The sequence below is a fragment of the Strix aluco genome, chromosome 8 (assembly GCF_031877795.1).
Source record: "Strix aluco isolate bStrAlu1 chromosome 8, bStrAlu1.hap1, whole genome shotgun sequence".
Taxonomy (NCBI): Eukaryota; Metazoa; Chordata; class Aves; order Strigiformes; family Strigidae; genus Strix; species Strix aluco.
Window position 1 is genome coordinate 28239149 of NC_133938.1, and position 16341 is coordinate 28255489.

General features: G+C 57.4%; 3 protein-coding genes across 4 annotated transcripts in view; all 3 read left to right on the forward strand.

Annotated features, from left to right (window-relative positions):
- Positions 1 to 7056, forward strand: part of NOTCH2 (notch receptor 2) — an 87202-nt gene extending 80146 nt beyond the window's left edge. For both annotated transcript variants that reach the window (XM_074832825.1, XM_074832826.1), the window contains 4 exons: positions 1089 to 1390; positions 1751 to 1898; positions 2411 to 2508; positions 3340 to 7056. In XM_074832825.1, the coding sequence (XP_074688926.1) occupies positions 1089 to 1390; positions 1751 to 1898; positions 2411 to 2508; positions 3340 to 4683 (1892 nt within the window). In that variant the 3' untranslated portion in view covers positions 4684 to 7056. The remainder of the gene's footprint in view (positions 1 to 1088; positions 1391 to 1750; positions 1899 to 2410; positions 2509 to 3339) is intronic.
- Positions 7057 to 9730: 2674 nt separating this feature from the next.
- On the forward strand, positions 9731 to 11723 carry REG4 (regenerating family member 4). The gene is made up of 6 exons (XM_074831666.1): positions 9731 to 9930; positions 10686 to 10773; positions 10893 to 10990; positions 11071 to 11208; positions 11287 to 11392; positions 11537 to 11723. Exons 2-6 carry the CDS (start codon positions 10710 to 10712, stop codon positions 11608 to 11610), a joined length of 480 nt encoding a protein of 159 aa, XP_074687767.1. The 5' UTR covers positions 9731 to 9930; positions 10686 to 10709; the 3' UTR covers positions 11611 to 11723.
- A 981-nt stretch (positions 11724 to 12704) lies between these two features.
- On the forward strand, positions 12705 to 16203 carry HMGCS2 (3-hydroxy-3-methylglutaryl-CoA synthase 2). Its single transcript, XM_074831667.1, has 9 exons — positions 12705 to 12901; positions 13157 to 13596; positions 13871 to 13996; positions 14298 to 14462; positions 14533 to 14701; positions 14786 to 14956; positions 15440 to 15546; positions 15650 to 15775; positions 15856 to 16203. Exons 1-9 carry the CDS (start codon positions 12789 to 12791, stop codon positions 15960 to 15962), a joined length of 1524 nt encoding a protein of 507 aa, XP_074687768.1. The 5' UTR covers positions 12705 to 12788; the 3' UTR covers positions 15963 to 16203.
- Positions 16204 to 16341: the final 138 nt, after the last annotated feature.

Below are 16341 nucleotides of genomic sequence, written 5' to 3' on the forward strand. Positions count from 1 at the left end.
TTACACTGCATCAAGGCGGGCGTTCACAAGGGTGAAAAATCAGCAGCATCAGCTAGTCCTCCTGGTCCACCCTCTGCGATCAGCAGAGAGGGAGGTTCATCTAAGGGAACTAAGTTAAATTAGAGGTTTGAAGGAGCCTTTCTCCTTCCAGGGACAATGCAAGGATCCTAGTTGGATGAATGTGTATTTAGCCTTTGTGAATGTCCCACCAGTGTGAGCCCATCACTGGAGACTGGTGGAGCGACATGAGCCCAGTATCTTCCAAAACGCTCAAACTGTGTGAGGTTTCCAGCAGTTTGTATCTGTGGGCAGTTCACACTGCGATGGAGCCGTGCATGGGGAACAAGGGTTTGTGCATGTGTAGGATGCTGGTGGTACACCAGTGAATAATACTGGATTAGATCCTGTTCCACGGTCTCTGCCTACGTGGTGTACTTCTGTGAAAGTACGGAGCGTGCTTCATCAGTTTGTTTAGGGCTCTGGTTGTGGGCCTTATTAAAAGCCAGATGAGGTTGGTTCAGGCAGTCATCCTGGGGCATTTTTCAGTTTTGAGTGCTTCAGGGTCCTTTTAATTAAAACTTTGGTGTGTAATAGATATGAATGCTTTTGTCTGCATTTCACTTCAGGTTAATATCTGCAAAATGCCACCAATAATTGGTGGCTAGTTGTCCAATAATTTTTCTCTGTCAATTGTTTCTTTTCCCCAGGTATGTGATTAGAACATCCACGTGAATAGTTAGTCACTTTAAGTCTTTGATTTTCTATAGCCCTTGCTTCCCTCCAGGAATTTATCTAGCCTTTACATTTTGAGGAAGTTTTCCACTTTAGCAGCAAACTTGGTTTTGTTTTATAATGATCTTACTTATTTGAGAAGTATCTTAAGTTCTGTTGCGGTTGCAGTAGGTATTAAAGTCTTGCTTGGAAGGAAAACAACTCGCTGACTCTGTTGGACTTTAAGGCAAGAGAACAGGCCTGGATTAAAGTGACTGGAGGGATTGTCAGTAGCTGCTCAAGGAGAGAGGATTGTGAGAGGGTTTCCTTTCCTTTGCTGTCGCCGTCAGGTTACTATGTTATCTCTCCTGTTACAGATGGATGTACTCCGCTTATGTTGGCATCTCTGCGTGTGGGCAGCTCTGATATCAGCGAGGATGATGAGGATGCAGAAGATTCCCCAGCAAATATAATATCAGATTTGATCTATCAAGGTGCCAACCTGCAGGCCCAAACAGACCGCACTGGGGAGATGGCACTGCACTTAGCAGCCCGTTACTCAAGAGCAGATGCTGCAAAACGTTTGCTGGATGCTGGTGCGGATGCTAATGCACGGGACAACATGGGACGGACTCCCCTGCATGCGGCTGTAGCTGCTGACGCCCAGGGTGTCTTCCAGGTACAGCAATTGAAGAGCCCCTTTCAGAGTAGCTGTGCTCTGCGGTTATATGAGCCTGCTCAAGCTGTGCTCTGTTCACTCACAGCCTTGCTCTCATGCCTTCCACAGTGTGATGGCCAGGTGAAACTGTATTTTACATCCAGTTTCCTCAGGTATTCACAGCTTGATCAATTCAGCATGCATGAATCATCTGGCATGTATTTATTTAGTCTGTTTGCCTCTGTTACCTATTATCCGAATCCCCGCATTTTAGTGCCCAGGCTGCTTTTTCACTATAAAGTTTCTCTTGAGTTTCTGCCAAATACTCAGTTTTGGTCTAGAGCAGTATTGAAAAAAAATCTGTCTTCCCCCGCTGTCCAGATCCTGATCCGTAACAGAGTGACAGACTTGGATGCTCGGATGAATGATGGAACGACCCCGTTAATTCTGGCTGCACGTCTGGCTGTGGAAGGAATGGTGGCTGAGCTAATTAATTGCCAGGCAGATGTGAACGCCGTAGATGACCATGGTAATGCGAACACGACATACTGGGCTGGGCAAATATTTGTGGTGGTGAAAGCAAGGAGGGGTGGGCTTCTGCTGTCCCGGAGTGTGGGCTGCTCATAAATTCTGTAGCTAAATCAGATACGAGGCTCTCCTGCGGAAGTGCTCCCAGCAGTAATAGACTGCAGGCTGCTGCACAGTGCCTTGGTTAGACACTCCTGGAAGAGAAGCAGAAGAAATATGGGGTTGGATATGCTGGGATTTTTTGGACTGCAGATATGACTCTGTGGATAGGTTATTTAAAAAGTAAAAATAAAAAAAGTTGCAGAGCAAGTGCTGAAAGTCCCATTGCGTCTTGATAACGTAGGGGTGTCTCACAGCGTGGTGATTTCCAAAGTGTAATTGTGACTTCAGGATGTGTTCACGTGCCATGAGCTGCACTGCAGTTGCTTTCTTCCCTCAGTGAACTCTGTCCATCTTGGTGCTTTTGAAAATAGCTCTTTGATTTGTTACTGAATTTGTTGGGTTTCCCTGCAGGTAAATCTGCTCTTCACTGGGCTGCTGCTGTCAATAATGTGGAAGCAACACTAGTGCTGCTGAAAAATGGAGCCAACAGAGACATGCAGGATAACAAGGTACCGTTTGGGTGTGCTCAGCATGGCTGTGCTTCCTAACTCAAAGCATCTCTTTACTGTTGGTAGTGAACTGATTATAAACTGGGCGCTCAGTGCAGGTCTTCCAAACCCAGACTGTGACTGGAACTCTCCCAAGTGATGGATGTCTTTTAGGATTTCTGATACAGGAGGGCACTTCTCTTCCTTGTTTGGCCAAGTCCTAGGCATCAGTGCTGTCCTGCTTTTCTTGCAGAAAAGGAATGCAATACACTGTCAATGGTGTGTGAGAGCACCAGGGCGAAGTGCTGCTGGTGTCAAGGAGCTGGATTCCAGTTAGCAGAGAGCCCGATTTCGCAGCACAGCAGCAGTCACATCCTGTCACATTTCCAGGGATCTCAACGCAGGGTAGATATGGGAGAGAAGCCCCTCTGTTTGAAGGACAGTCTGCACTGTGCAGACCTCCTGGAGCTTCACTGTTAGTGTTTGCTGTGTCTTAGTCCTTGATTTCCTTCCTCTGCCTAGGGTTTCTTCTTTGGATTATTGTATTGCTCAGTGGACTTTAGAGCTACCAACAAGCTGCAGTTCTTTACTGGGCTGTTTTAGTCCTTTGTACCTTTCCACTTCCTGGTGGGATAGTTTAGCCTGTGTGCTCCACTGCCATGTCTGAAATAATCTCCTGTAATCTGCTTTTTACAGTGGGCACCTCTCAGGGTGGGTTGTTCTTGGAGACACTTAATGTGACCCTGCATCAAACAGTGCTTCCAGGTGTTGCTGCACCGTTAAGGGATTGTTAGCTGTAAGTCAGTCCCCCCACAGTGAAGCCACTAAAATACTTATTATCTGTGTTTTTAGGAAGAGACACCACTCTTCCTTGCTGCTCGGGAAGGCAGTTTTGAAGCAGCAAAAATCTTGCTGGACCATTTTGCCAATCGAGACATCACGGACCACATGGACCGCCTGCCCCGAGATGTGGCCCAGGACCGCATGCACCACGACATAGTGCAGCTTCTCAACGAGTACAACGTGGCGCACAGCCCCGCTGGGCACCCCGGTGCCATGCTGAACTCTGCCCTCTCCCCTGTCATTTGTGGCCCAAATAGGTCCTTCCTCAACCTGAAGCATGCTTCGTTAAGCAAGAAGTCACGAAAACCGAATGCCAAAGGCATCATGCCCACGAACCTCACCAAAGATGCGAAGAGGAGAAGGAAGAAGTCCCTCAGTGAGAGCAAAGGGCAGTTTTCAGAGAGCTCAGTGACCCTGTCACCAGTTGATTCCCTAGAATCGCCCCATGCTTTTGCCTCCGAGCCAACATCGTCTCCTGTGATGCCGTCGCCAGGGGTGTTACACTCGTCACCCAGCTCGCTGCTGACTGCTCCGGCGGTGCAGGCTGCGCACACGATGTCCTTCTCCAACCTCCACGAGATGCAGCCCTTAGGACGTGGATCCAGCACGGTGCTTCCATCTGTCAGCCAGCTGCTTTCACAGCACAGAACCACCCCTCCCAACAGCGGGCTTGGCAGGCTCCGGCCAGCCAACGTTTCCACCGAGTGGATGAACCGTATGGAGGTGAACGAGTCCCAGTACAACGAGATGTTCGGCATGGTACCACAGGTGATGCATTCGCACCCCAGTGTTTCTCAGCAGAGCGGTTTGGTTCAAGCAGATGCCAAGCACATGGGAGTGTCCAGGGAGTCTCTGCCCCCTATCATGACTTTCCAGCTGGTTCCCAAGGGTGGCATAAACCAGCAAGCACTGCCGCAGCAGACCCAGTCAAACTGCGCTCAGAACATGGCTGGTCCTCTTAGCTCCATGTACCAGATACCAGATATAGCTCAGCTGCCCAGCGCCTCCTTCTCCATGGCTGCCATCCCTCAGCAGGACGGGCAGGTGGCTCAGACGGTCCTCCCGGCCTACCACCAGTTCCAGAGCTCGATGGGGAAGTACCCCACGCCTCCGTCACAGCACAGCTGCTACTCCTCGGCCACAGAACGGACTCCTAGCCACAACCGGCACTTACAAGGGGAGCACCCATACCTGACTCCGTCGCCCGAATCTCCAGACCAGTGGTCAAGCTCCTCCCCACACTCTGCCTCTGACTGGTCTGATGTGGCAACCAGTCCCAGTAACAACCAGCGTGGGCCGGCGGCCGCTCACATGACAGAGCAGCAGCGGAACAACATGCAGGTGTATGCCTGAAGGCTGGCCAAGGTGAAGCCCGATTAAAGCGGACTCCAGAACTCATGAAGGTCTTCCAGGACAGAAATGAAGAACCATTTTAGTATCCAAGAGTCTTAATGAGCCCAGGCTGTTCTTTCCTTGGAGGGACTGTGGTCGCTGTAGGCTTGTATGCTTTTATGCTAAACAGAGAACTGTAGAAGCTGGTGATGGAGAAGACCAGTTGGGTCACTTCTAACCAACTCCCATGCACCTTGGGTGTGATTGCTATCTGCACTGGATTCTCCAGTCTGCTTTTAAATATGTTCCACCATTTCTTGGGGGAGACAGCTCTTCAGCTTAATGCATCTCATGGTCCTTTCTCCAGAAATTTAGCCAAACCTAGCTTTGTATCCTTATTTTGTTACTCCTTCTGTTACCCATGTAACCTCTCTCTGAAGCACCTTCTACTAGTTCTCCTCGAGTTCAAGTTGCCTTGTCTTGACACAGCTCAGAGCTGCACCCACATTCCTAGACCCCTCGGCCACTGTTGCTCAGCAAGCAAGCTGGACTTCCCAAAACACCTGCAGGTCAAGTGACACCTTCTGTCACACAGCTTCACCCTTTCCTCAAGAGTCTTTATCTTATGCAGACCCACTAACACCCCTTAGCGTTCTCACTGCCTGATCCCCAGGTATTATGAGATTATATATACATATAGTCTTCTCTTAGGATTTTTTGTTGTTTTTTTTTCCCCCCCTCCTGAAAACGCTGGTCTGACCTGGTCTTCCCCCCCGTGGTGGCCTGTAGGCACATCTCTCCTGTGTTGTATGTCTTCCTGAGACACGCCTGACCGTTTTGACACACTACCCTCCCCATGCCCCCGTCCTGCCAGGTGTGTCCGTGACCACCTTCACGGGCTCCCGTGACAGAAGAGATGCCCTGCAACCGCTGAAGGCCTTTTGGGAAGCTCTTAGGATGAGCACAAGTGTTTCAAAACCTGGTAACACAAGCTCCCAGCGTTCTTGCACAGTACTCCCCTCCCCTCCATCCAAGGGTGGCTGTGTGTCCTGTCCTCCAGATACCATATGCTGCGTCTTTATGGTACTATCAAGAAGTGTCAAGGACGTTGTTACATGTTTGCAGTGTGTGTCCTTCTGCGTCAGGAACGGCATCCAGCCCTTTGAAAAGTGTCCCTTTTGCTCCAGCCCTGGGCCCAGGGCTGCCTCGTCTTCCCCTCCCACCAAGGAGGCTGCAGCACTGACTCCCCAGCAGGCTTCCAGCAGCAGCGGTGTGCCTGCAGCCAGGAGCTGGGCGTAAGCGGCAGACCAAATAGCTCAGAAACCGCTGTCTAATGCAGTTTGCTTAACAGGTTTGGGGCTGTCCTCTGCTCTCAGCTTCAGCCTGTATCGAGATTTCCCAACTGAGGTGCCCCACGTGCTCTGTGGGACGGTAGTGCCATTTTACTGCAGCTCCCCCGATATTTTTGGAGTTATGGAAGCCAGCTGTCGCTGACCTTAGACAAACAGGCGCCCTTTCTGCTTTGTCCTCAAGAGTAGGGCTTCCCTGCAGGGCTCTGAACCAGTCAGCAGCCGAAGTGAACATTTCTGGGGATGGTTTGCTCCTACCTCTTGGGGGAACCCTGCAGACACACGTTCCAAAGAGATCGGGGCTGTCGGCTGCCGCCAAAGGACAGAGAAGGCCGCTCCCCTCCGAGCAGCGGCCATTCAGCATCCTACCATGTACAGTATTCTCTCTGATGTTTCTTTCCATTCTAATCAAGAGTAAAAGCTTTTTCTTTTGATTCGACTCAATGGTACATGAAGGCAGGGCCTCAGGAGGTGCTGGTTCCCAGGGCCATCGTTTTGGGCTGAAGTTTTTAATTCTGAAGTTACTGCTTTTTACGACGCACACAATGTTCCCCAGCACGCTCGCTGCAGTGTGTCCTGTGAAGTTTAGCTGCAACCGACTCAGATCTCCAGGCAGGAGCCTGCAGGCTCCTGGAGGTCTGTCCAGGTACATGTTTCACTGCAAATAATGAAGTGTTGCTACATCGATGCTAAAGAAACAAAGGGCTTTTCCTTGTTAGCCCCAAATAACCAAGTGCCTTTTTATATATGTGGCTACCTTTTACAAGATGAGTGATTTCTGTGGAATGAAGCCAGTTTCGTGCCTGGCGTGTTAATACGATGGCCCTCTGCCTTTTTTTTTTAACTATTGTAAAGATAATATCTCCTTAAGGTGGTATTTTATCTCATAAGTTGTAGAGTAACCATTCACACAGCAGCATTTTCCTATATTAATAATGGAAAATATTTGCTTATTTTTACATTTTTTATAAAAGTCTTTTATGAAAATAGTTGCTGCAAAATGTATAAGCAATTTTTATCCCCAGAATAAAGAGTATGTGCCCGGCGTCTGTGTACTGCTGTTTTCGTTTGTCTTCCCAGCTGTTGTGGCACAGCCACGGGATTATAAACGAATTGTGGGTGTTCAGTAGCTGTTCAGACCCCTGGCAAGGGCAGGCTCGTTAGGACCTCCAGTCCATGCCAGGAGAGAGCTTTTGGGGATTAAGGGTGCTCTGTCCTGTGGCTCAGCAGCACAGGAACCCCACCGCTTAGCTCCATCCAAGGGAGCTGTGGCTGGGGGCTGGAAGCAGCCTAGCTGGGATGTAGCAGGAGGATTCTGGGTCTCTTGGTTAGCTGAGAAGGGGGCAGTAACCAGCAGCCAAGCAGCCGGGCATACTGGGAGGGACGGGGAGGGTCTGGGATGGGGCCTTTTTGAGATGCTTTGAGTAAGAGCTCTCTCTTACCTGGGAGTCTGGGAGCTGGAGAAGGGCTGGGGCTTTTGTGTGGCTTTTAGAAAGGTTATGAGCAAGCATGGGTCAGGCAGTGGCTAGTGGACCTGTGGACACACTCACTCACCCTTTCAGGTCCTGCTTGCTTCCCTGGGCTGTTCCCTGTTCTTCCAGCTGGGAGGAGGACCCTCATCCCCAGAGCTGAAGCTGCCTTCTTGGCTTTGGCTTGGCAGCTGATGCATGAAGATGTGCAATTCTCTAGCCTCTGAAACAGGGAGTCGCGACTCCTCCGTGCTGTTTTCAGACTTGAAAAGTTTTGACTTGAACAATTAGAGAACAAATTGACAATGGCTGCCTTCCTGTATTTTGAGCAGGGAGGTGCCACTGAAGCCTTGGGCTCCACTAGTGCTCACCTGGCTGGTTTCCAGCTCTCTCTGTGGACTCGGTTGGAGCCTGTAGCTGAATTATGATGCCTAGCAGGGATAAAGCTGCTGGGGGTATTTTAAGGGCTTAATATTCAAACAGCATGGCTCCTTTATCTTCTGGTAGAGCCAGCTTGGCAAGTACAAACCTCCGGGAGGCTTTCATCCACGTTCTCCCACAGGTTGCACATCTGTGCCAAAGTTTAGCAAGCTCTGCTGTGTCTCTGGCGCAGCTGCGTTGAGTTTGCCGGTGCTCAGGCTGGGACCTGAAACTGCATCTCCTCGGGGACAGTGCGTGCCTCTTCCCCTGCCTGGGATGACGAGAGACTTGTGAAAACTTGTTGTGTTGCATCCAAATAAGCCTAATAGAACCAGCCAGGCAGGGAGATGGGTCATCCTTTATCTAACCAAGGAGTAATGGAGCAGTCTCAGGCTGCTTTGGGGAACATTTTCCTGGGTTTTCATAAAACAAGGATGAAGTCCTGTCTTCTGGGGAGTTGCTGTGCTTGAAGGGTTTCCCTGCTGGTGGAGTGGCTGATATCTGTAAGGTTGTTTCAGGAGAAAAGATAGCAGGCAGCAGCTGTGTTTGGACACGAGGAGGCTTTACCCCTTGGATCCTGGAGGGTGCCTAGCAAGCTGGCCGAGCCTTGAGAGGTGTTGGGAAGCAGCAGCAGCAGCTATATCCTGGCTGTGTGGGCAAAGGGACTGATCCTCCTCCCTCCCCAGGGGCAAAAGCCAGACCTGCCTCTGCACGCTGGCGTGGAGCTGCTCCCTGTGGGCGTAGCAGCACTCGAGGGCTGTGTGTTTCTGTAAATGCCACAAAGGAGCCGTGGGAGATCCCTGGGGGACATGGCTTGAGCCTGGCAGCCAGAAGTAACCACTTCAGCCAGCTACAAGCCCTCCATGTTGGGGGAAGTGGGGCTCAGCTCGGCGCTGGGCCCTCCGCAGGCAGCTGCCTCCTGGGTAGCTCCCAGCGGCCTCCTCCGAGGGCCTTGGAGAGGGCTGGGGGGGGGATCGCCGGGCACTGGCTGTAGCTGGCAGCAGCGGGCGCAGGGCAGGGGCTGGCAGCTTTGCAGGAGGCCAGGGGACGGCCAGCGGGAAGAGCTCGCAAAGCTGCTTCAGTGTGTTAGTAGCCCGCGTGGTCGAAGCAGCCGGGTAGATGGGCTTTGGCCCCCTCCCAGGGGTGCGAGGGACACCCCAGGCTGAGGAGCGAGGACCTGATGGTGCCGGAGGGCTCTGGCTGTGGGGGCCGGGCACAGCCCCGCTCTGGGGCTCCATGCCAGCAGCAGCCTCCCCAGGGCCGGGGCTGCAGGCACCCCACGGGGGGCTGGGGCGGTGGGGGGCTGCAGGGCCTGCCCCTTCCTCCTGGAGGGACGCAGGCTGACGAAGCCCTGCGTCACCGCCGGGTGTGGGGGCCGGGCACCCCCGCCGCTATCTGATGGTGCCCGCCAGCCCCTCGGCCGCAGGCTGTTCCCGTGTCCCCGCGTCCTGCATCGGGCTGACAAACATCCCCAGGCAGTTCAAACAAGGGCGGTGTGTGGGTGACGCATGGCAGAGACAGGCAGGGCGTGGGGCCCGACCCGCTGCCATCCCTCAGCCAGGGACGCGGGCAAGGCCGGCGGGTGGTACCCACGGCCCCGCTGCTCGCCACAGGGATGCTCCGGCCGGGATTGGGGTGGCCTCCCCCGGGGCTCACCCCTGCCAGCCCCCGGCCAGCCGGGACTGGGCCAGAGGGCATCCCTGCCTAGTGCCAGGCTGCACTCTGCCGCAAGGTTATCTCTGTGTTTGTGTTATTAATTAACACTAATTGCAGGGGGTTTATTGACCAACTAGGAGAGGTTCTTCCTGTCTTCTCTAGAGAAACGTTGAATGCAAACAGAGCGGAGATCTGGGCAGCTTTCCAGCAAAGTGGGGGGGATGGAGGGGAGTCAGCAGTAAGATTTTAATGGTGGGAATCACCTGAGCTGGGCAAACACTGATGCTGGTGAGCACCGGGCTATAAAGGGCAGCTCCTCTCCTCTCCTGGCGACACACAAGAAGCCGTTATTCCTCCTGATCTCCAGAGAGCAGGTGAGGAAGGGGACCCTCGTGGGGCAGCTGGGGCCTCGGTGTGCTCCGAGGTGGCTTGTGGGCAAGCAGGAGCTGGTCCCAGCCCTGGCAGCTCCCAGGGGAGCTGAGCGCTGCCCTTGCTGGATGGGGCAGGCTGCAACGATGCAATTTTCAGCCCCACATTGACTTTTGTCACTGCTTCTTTGAGGGGAAGACAAGCTGAGTCTGCAAATCGGTGTGCCGGTGCCCAGGGATTAGCCCAGATAAAGGGGAACTGCGCTGATGTGGCCGATTTGCCTCCCCAGCCTGGGTCTGGCAGCGCTACGAGCTTGGGGGATGAAAATGATACTGTGCACATCATCCCTGCAGCCCTACTGGCCCCGGCCCTGCCTGTGCCATTGCTGCTGCTGCCCGATGCCAGGGCAGGGCTGGGGTCTCCCCACCCACGCCCACGGCAGCGCTCTCCCCATGTCCCCACAGAGCAGCTTGGCTCACCCAGATGCTTCCCACTGAGGCTGGGACTGGTGGGGCCAGGACGCCCCACTGCCAGTGTGGGCTGGGGACCCCAAGATGTGCCTAGGGGATGGGGTGCAGGCACACTGCAGTGACTTGTGCCAGGGAGGGGAGAGGGAGACACAGTCCCCGGGGCTGCCATCCCCTCCAGCCAGCTGAAAGGGGCCAGATTCAGTCCACAGCAGGGCGGGTTTGCAGCCTCGGGGCACAGGCAGCATCCCCTCTCCTGGAGGGAGCTGGTGTGACCCCCCAAACTCTTACAGGGGACACTTCTGGGAGCAAGGAGGATGGTGGCGGTGGCCAGACTCGCCCTCCTGCTGCTGGGCTGTGTGGGGCTCCTGCGGCCGGCCGGTGAGTCCCATGACTCGGGGGGCAGCTGCTTTCACAGCGGGGCCAGGAGGGAGCCAGGCTTCTCTCTGGCTGGCAATGCCAGCTGTTCCCTATCGCTCCCCGCGGCTCTCCCTCTGCAGGCGCCCGGTACATAGATTACTGCCCCAAGGGCTGGTCCTACTACAAGCTCAGCTGCTTCAGGTACTTTCGTCAGCTCCGGAGCTGGGACGAGGCTGAGGTAAGCCCATGGGGGCACACAGGCGGCCAGGGACCCCCCATCTCCCAGGGGTGCCCCAGTACTGACGGCTGTCCCCACAGAGGCAGTGCCAGGCCAGCCACGCCAGTGCCCACCTGGTCTGGGTGGAGGAGCCCGGGGAGGCGGCCACGCTGCGGGAAGTCATCTCCTACTACCAGCGCATACAGCCCGTCTGGATCGGCCTCCGCTATGGGCATGAGGTGAGGCAGGGGGCGGCTGGGGGTGGTGGGTGGCCAGGGAGCAGCAGGCCCATGCCTCTGACCCCCATCTCCCCACAGAGCCAGGCCTGGCAGTGGGCGAGTGGGGACAAGTACAGCAGCACCAGTGGGCTGGCTGGGAACGGTGCCCACGGAGGGGACTGCGGCATGCTGACCCACCTCAGCAGTGAGTGCCTGGACCCTGCGTCCGCCCCCGCCAGCATTCTCCCCTCCCCGTCCTCTGGGTCCCGTCCCGGGGCTGCGGCGGGCAGAGCTGGTGCCCCTGTCCTCGCCGTGGCACCCGCCAACACCCGGCCCATCTCTCTGGCAGGCTTCACCGTGTGGTCCAGCACCGACTGCACCCAGCAGCATCACTACATCTGCAAGTTCACCCCCTTGCGCTGAGCACAGCCCCTGGGCCCGTGGGGGACCCCACACCGGCAATCCTCCTCCCTTGCTGGCAATGGCCCTCTCCCCCCAACTCCTAAAAATACATCTATAAAAAAAGAAGCATGCAAGTCCTGTGCGAGCTTGGTGCTGGTGCAAAGCCCTGGCTGGTCCAGGCAAGGGGGAGGCAGGTACTGCTGCGGCTCCCCGAGCTTCCCAGTTTCTGGGGGCTCTGGTGCTGCCGGTGCCGGTGGAGCCGTCCGGGGGTGAATCCCCGGGAGCTGCGGGGCCAGTGGCTCTCCTGGCCGGGCGCTCGTGTTGGCTCATCCCCAGCCCTCTGGTGCCAAACGGGACAGGTGTCCTGGGGTGCAGGTAGCAGGGACAAGAGTGTCCCCAGGGTGCAGGCATGGAGGACACCTGAGCACAGATGCGGGTGGGGATGGCAGCTGTCGTGGGCGTGCAGGCGTGGGGACAGGTGATTCCCTGGGTGCAGATGGCTCCACAGGGGTCCAGGGGCTGTGATGCTGCCCCGTGGCCATGTTGATGGCAGCACAGGGACCAAAGGTCCCTTCTTGTGTCACCGCAGTGTTGTCACAGGCATCACGTGGCTGTTTGTTCTGCTGTTTTGAAGATGGCTCTGCCCCCACCCAGCTCATGAGTTTTTTCCCCCCTGGAGCCGTGGCACGTGATGGAGGTGGACCACGTCCTGGGCAGCACAGATGGTGCCAGCACCAAAGCCCCAGCCACCATCTGCTCCCTTCCCGGGAGTGCGGGGGCAGTCGGGGAGGCCACAGAGCACCTCACACACCACACAGTGACCACAGCCGTGCTGGCATGCCACGGGCACTGGAGCTGCTGCTGACCCATGGCATGGGGAGCCAGGGCTGTGGGGGAGCCCGTCCTACTGCTCAGCCCCAGCTCCAGCCGAGCGTGTCCCCGGGCTTTGGGGCACAAGACAGAGACATCTTGCAAGTTTCTCCCTTCCAAAGCCAGTGCTTGCTCTGCTGTCCCTGTCGCGTTGGCTGGCTCTCGGTGACCTTTGAGCGCTGGGGTCCAGCATGCTGATAAGGGCTGGGAGGGCTGTGCCGTGCCGCCAACGCAGTTTATAAAAGCACCATGCAAGGCCCATCCTGCCGTCCATCCCACTGTCCGTCCCGCTGTCCGTCCCTCCATTTTGTGCAGCAGCCAGGGAGAAGATGCTGCGCTTGGTCGGCCGCGCCACACGCTGCTGGGGAGCTCGGCGGGCGCCACTGGGGCCGGAGCAGGTACCCCGGGGGGCCCAGCACCCCATGGCTGTGCAGAAGGCATGGTGAGCACCCATGCGGATTGGGTGGAGTAGAGGCATAATCGGGGGGGGTGGTCGGGGAGCTGGCAGTGCTCTTAAGCTTTTCTAGGGAATGGGATGCTCTCCCTCCTCCCCACAGCACCACTGGGCACAGGGAACCAACAGGGATTTGGGGTGCTCACAGGCTGGGGTGCTTGCTGGTGGCATCTCCCAGGGCCAACAGCTGCCCCCAAGGCTTGGGGCTGCTGTGGGACCGTCGCCGCTCCCTCTGCCCCGCAGCCTCTCCAGCGCTGCCGGGACGGGCGCCTGGCCTAAGGACGTGGGCATCCTGGCACTGGAGGTGTACTTCCCTGCCCAGTACGTGGAGCAGGAGGAGCTGGAGCGGTATGACGGCGTGGAGGCCGGCAAGTACACACGGGGCTTGGGCCAGCAGCAGATGGGCTTCTGCGCCGCCCATGAGGACATCAACTCCCTGTGCCTGACGGTGGTGCAGCGGCTGGTGGAGCGCGGGCGCCTCTCCTGGGACGCCATCGGCCGCCTTGAGGTGGGCACCGAGACCGTCGTCGACAAGTCCAAGGCTGTCAAGACCGTCCTTATGCAGCTCTTCCACGACTCGGGCAACACTGACGTGGAGGGCATTGACACCACCAACGCCTGCTATGGGGGCACGGCCTCGCTCTTCAACGCGGCCGCCTGGGTGGAGTCCAGCGCCTGGGACGGTGGGTGCAGGCAGGGACTGTGCTGTGGGGATGGGGGGCTGGATGTTGGGTGGGTACCATGGGATGGGGGAAGGAAGCAGGAGGTGGCCTGAAACCCAGAGATGCTCCAGCAATCCTCAAAGGGAGCTGCTGCCCCTCCAGGCTCTCCATCACCCCTGTTTCCTACCCACCTTGGCCATGACACCTGGCAGTGTGGGAATGGGAGTACTTGAAGGCCACAGAATGGAGGCTCCCACCTGCTGATGGCCCTGCCGACCCCCCTATCCTCCCTCAGGTCGCTACGCCGTGGTGGTGTGCGGGGACATCGCTGTCTACGCCACAGGGAATGCGCGGCCCACGGGAGGTGCTGGTGCCATCGCCATGCTAGTGGGACCCAACGCCCCACTGGTGCTGGAGAGAGGTCAGTGTCATGAGGCCCTGGGCATGGTGAGATGATGGGTGCTGTCCCTGGAGGCTATACATCCATGTCCCAGCCCCAGACAGAGAGTCTCAGCTCCAGCAGCACCGGCTCTGCCAGCCTCAGTGGTTGCCTGGTGCTGGGTACCCCAGGATCCCAGTCAGCCACATCCCTGTGGGCACCACGGAGTGACCCAGGGAGGCTGGCGGGTGCTGGGGCTGGCATGGTGGGCAGCACCTGTGTGTGCTTGCCATCCGGCTGCTCCCCAACGCTCCCCAACAGCTGGCTCTCCCTGTGCCCGCAGGCCTGCGGGGAACCCACATGGAGCACGCCTATGACTTCTACAAGCCGGACCTGGCCTCCGAGTACCCAGTGGTGGACGGGCAGCTCTCCATCCAGTGTTACCTGCGGGCACTGGACCGCTGCTACGCTGTGTACCGCCGGAAGGCGGAGAGCCAGTGGCAGCAGGGTAAGCAGCGGCACGCCTGGGGTGCCCCTGCCACTCCAGCGGGTGCTGACAGCCCCACATTGCCTTCCAGCCGGCGTCCAGCGGCCCTTCACCCTCGACGACTTCAAGTTCATCATCTTCCACACGCCCTTCTGCAAGCTGGTGCAGAAGTCAGTGGGGCGGCTGCTGCTCAATGACTTCTTGGCCACCCCCAACCCTGACACAGCTGCCGGCCTCTACAAGGGTCTACAGTCTTTTCGGTGGGTCCCCATGCAGTGTCCCCCACCCCCAACCCAGCCAGGGATGTGCTGGTGTGGGGTTTGAGCCGGCCTCTCTCTGGGCAGTGGTGTGAAGCTGGAGGACACCTACACCAGTAAGGAGGTGGAGAAGGCGTTCCAGGCAGCCAGCCAGGAGATCTTCAACCAGAAGACCAAGCCCTCCCTGCTCCTCTCCTCCCGCAATGGCAACATGTACACGCCATCCATGTATGGCTGCCTGGCCTCTCTCCTGGCACAGTGAGTCCCCCAAAAAGCTGGCTGGGGATGTGTGTGTGTGTCATTCTGGGGAGGGCAGTCTCTGGCCGGGCTGTCTGGGGGGGCAGGCACCAGCACTCATCCCTCCCAGCAGAGACCTAACACTTTCATTGCATATAACCCCCGTGTGGATGCATCCCGTGTCGTGCCGTCTCCCTGACAGCCTTTTCATCCCAACTCTCTGGAGCTGGGCCAGCGCATAAAGCCCTTCTGTCGGCACTGGGAGGATGAAAACCCCGTTGCCATGCCCAGCAGAACGGCTGACCCCGCAGCAAAGGAGCCGTGGGAATGGCCAGGCACTGGGGAGAGCGAACGTCTCATTCTGGGGTTCCCCAACACCACTGCACTCCAGGGCTTGACAATGCGGCCTTGAGTCCCAGGACCCCCCTGCCTGCAAAGGGGGCAGGAGGCAGCCCCGCATCCCAGCCCCAAATCTCCTCTAACCCCCCCAACCCCTCGCTGCAGGTCCTCAGCGCGGGACCTGGCCGGCTCCCGGATCGGTGCCTTCTCCTACGGCTCAGGGCTGGCCGCCAGCATGTTCTCCCTCCGCGTCTCACAGGATGCGGCCCCGGGTGAGCCCCACGGGAGAGGGGGGCCGGGCGGGGAGGGCAGCGTGGGGCTGCGGGGCCGGGGCCGCCAACAGTGCCGTCTCACCCGGGGGGTGCCCGCCACCAGGTTCGCCCCTGGACAAGCTGGTCTCCAGCCTGGCCGACCTGCCAGCTCGCCTGGACGCCCGCAAGCGCGTGGCCCCGCAGGACTTTGCCGAGATCATGAAGCGGCGGGAGGAGACCCATCACTTGGGTGAGTGGGGCTGGGGGGATGCGACACCCACCCACTGGCACCTCACGGCCCTGCTGAGCATCGCCGCCCTCTCCCTGCAGCTGACCACGCTCCCCACGGCTCCCAGGCAGATCTCTTCCCTGGCACCTGGTACCTGACACGGGTGGACGCCAAGTACCGCCGGGAATACGCCAGGAAGCCCGTCTAGGGGGGACAGAAGGGGTGAGCCCCAGGTAGGGGGATGCTCTCCTCCCCACCAGCATCCCTGCTCACCCCCAAATCCAGGACTGGCCTCTGCAGGAAACAACACCTTGGATGGCCGGGAAGAAGCCGGTAGTGCCTCAGGCCCTGGAGCTGGTGGAGACAGTGGCATTTTCTGCTCCAACCTGGGCAGCACAGGGGAATAAAGGCACAGATGAGAGGGGGCAGCGGCCCGGTTCTGGCTCCTGGTTGCAAGTGGTTCTCTCTCACTCTGTGGATCCTTCCCTCAACCACCACAGGGCTGGATTGCAACCCCTGATGGGATATATCCCATGGGCACCAGACGTGGCCACCATTGAACACGAGCCTCAGTACCCCCATTTCCC

Bases quoted from the DNA above. Each gene is read 5' to 3' on its own strand.
- HMGCS2 (XM_074831667.1), top strand. From the start codon at position 12,789: ATGCTGCGCTTGGTCGGCCGCGCCACACGCTGCTGGGGAGCTCGGCGG. The intron at 15,547-15,649 runs GTGAGCCCCACG...GCCCGCCACCAG, and splicing joins CTCACAGGATGCGGCCCCGG to GTTCGCCCCTGGACAAGCTG. The intron at 15,776-15,855 runs GTGAGTGGGGCT...CTCTCCCTGCAG, and splicing joins GGAGGAGACCCATCACTTGG to CTGACCACGCTCCCCACGGC.
- REG4 (XM_074831666.1), top strand. From the start codon at position 10,710: ATGGTGGCGGTGGCCAGACTCGCCCTCCTGCTGCTGGGCTGTGTGGGG. The intron at 10,774-10,892 runs GTGAGTCCCATG...CTCCCTCTGCAG, and splicing joins GGGGCTCCTGCGGCCGGCCG to GCGCCCGGTACATAGATTAC. The intron at 10,991-11,070 runs GTAAGCCCATGG...CTGTCCCCACAG, and splicing joins GGAGCTGGGACGAGGCTGAG to AGGCAGTGCCAGGCCAGCCA.